Source organism: Trichinella spiralis (genome assembly GCF_000181795.1).
Source record: "Trichinella spiralis strain ISS 195 chromosome Unknown Scfld3062, whole genome shotgun sequence".
Lineage (NCBI taxonomy): Eukaryota > Metazoa > Nematoda > Enoplea > Trichinellida > Trichinellidae > Trichinella > Trichinella spiralis.
Window position 1 is genome coordinate 1 of NW_003530001.1, and position 1,487 is coordinate 1,487.

General features: G+C 39.1%; 2 protein-coding genes across 2 annotated transcripts; both read left to right on the top strand.

Moving 5' to 3' along the window:
* Positions 1-191: 191 nt before the first annotated feature.
* Positions 192-670, top strand: Tsp_14306 (zinc finger protein). Its single transcript, XM_003368118.1, has 2 exons — positions 192-468; positions 495-670. The coding sequence occupies exons 1-2, from the start codon at positions 192-194 to the stop codon at positions 668-670; spliced, it is 453 nt and encodes a 150-aa protein (XP_003368166.1).
* Positions 671-694: 24 nt separating this feature from the next.
* On the top strand, positions 695-1,406 carry Tsp_14307 (zinc finger protein). The gene is made up of 2 exons (XM_003368119.1): positions 695-1,205; positions 1,336-1,406. The coding sequence occupies exons 1-2, from the start codon at positions 695-697 to the stop codon at positions 1,404-1,406; spliced, it is 582 nt and encodes a 193-aa protein (XP_003368167.1).
* Positions 1,407-1,487: the final 81 nt, after the last annotated feature.

The following is a 1,487-nucleotide window of genomic DNA, read 5'->3' on the forward strand; positions in this document are numbered from 1 at the left end:
CATTCAGCAATGATGCTTTACGGCCAACCCGACTGCAGCGGCATTTGCATCACCGCCATCTGAGTTATCAAAAAAACCTGTGGAATACTTTTGCGCTGAAAGAGATTCCCTTTCTCAAATGAGACTTGAGAAAAAAGTCAAGTATAATCAGGAGACTGTCAAGGCTGATAAGAGCATCATATGAAATAGCCATGTTGATTGCCAAGAATAAGAAACCACATACTATTGGAGAAAATCTTGTTAAGCCCTGCATTGTGAATGCAGTAAAGATTCTGCTTGGGGATGACATGGCGAAGCAATTTAAAAGTATTTCTCTTTCTGATTCAACAGTTAAACGCCGAATCGATGAATTAGCTGATGATATAAAACAGCAAGTTCTTGAAAAGGTAAAGTGTTCTCCTTTTTTTCCTATAAGTTGTGATGAGCCACAGACCAGGCAAACTGTGCACAGCTCATTGTATACGCACGGTTCATTGCAAATAACACAATTGAAGAAGAACTACTTTTTTCTGAACCACTGAAAACTACAACGAAACGAGCTGATGTGTTCCAAGCCGTGTCACAATTTTTTGAAGTAAATGGCTTGATGTGGGAAAAACTTGTTGGTGTATGCACTGACGGTGCACCCGCAATGCTTGGCTCTCGGTGTGGCTTTGTGAAGATGGTCTAATCAAAAAACCCATCTATTTTTGCAATGCACTGTGCAATTCATCGGCAGGCTTTGGTCGCTAAAACTTTGCCTGATGATCTCAGAGAAGACCTTAATTTTGCCGTGGAGGTTGTCAACTATGTGAAAAGCAGTGCATTGAACACTCGATTATTTGCGTCACTCTGTGAAAGTTTGAATGCTGACCACATGGCACTTCTCTATCATACAGAAGTTCGTTGGTTATCAAAAGGAAACATGCTTGGTCGGATTTATGAACTGAGAGAAGCAGTGGCAGAGTTTTTGGAGCAACGAGGAAGACGCACAATGTGTCGAGCTTTCAAAAGTGAACATTTTCAGCTTAGCCTGGCATATCTTGCAGATATTTTTGAAGCACTGAATTTACTGGATTTGAAACTGCAAGGAGCAAACGCGAATGTTATGGCTCACTATGACATTGTTCAAAGCTTCATTGCAAAAATTTCCTTATGGTTAAAACAAGTTGAAAGAGGAAATTTGACATGGTTTTCAAGACTCAACGAGCTTTTCAGTGATAAATGTATCAGCGAAGATTTGAAAAGAAAAATAAAAGGGCACCTTAGAAGCCTACAAGATGAGTTTTTTTACTATTTTCCTGACGTAGAACCTGAAAACCTGATATATAAACTTGTGAGGAATCCATTTTTTAGTTAATGTCGAAGACCTTCCACACGATCTTCAAGAAGAAGCCATTGAACTGCAATTTCAACAGCTTAGCTAAAGATAGCTTTGAAAGTATGCCATTAGAAAACTTTCTGAGTGAAGTTACAAGCAGAATATCCTAAATAAAGTTTCACAAAGC

Excerpts from the sequence above, each read along its gene's own strand:
- Tsp_14306 (XM_003368118.1), top strand. The coding sequence starts at position 192 with ATGTTGATTGCCAAGAATAAGAAACCACATACTATTGGAGAAAATCTT. Across the intron at positions 469-494 it reads CAGCTCATTGTATACGCACG|AAGAACTACTTTTTTCTGAA; the intron begins GTTCATTGCAAA and ends ACACAATTGAAG.
- Tsp_14307 (XM_003368119.1), top strand. The coding sequence starts at position 695 with ATGCACTGTGCAATTCATCGGCAGGCTTTGGTCGCTAAAACTTTGCCT. Across the intron at positions 1,206-1,335 it reads CGAGCTTTTCAGTGATAAAT|TTAATGTCGAAGACCTTCCA; the intron begins GTATCAGCGAAG and ends TCCATTTTTTAG.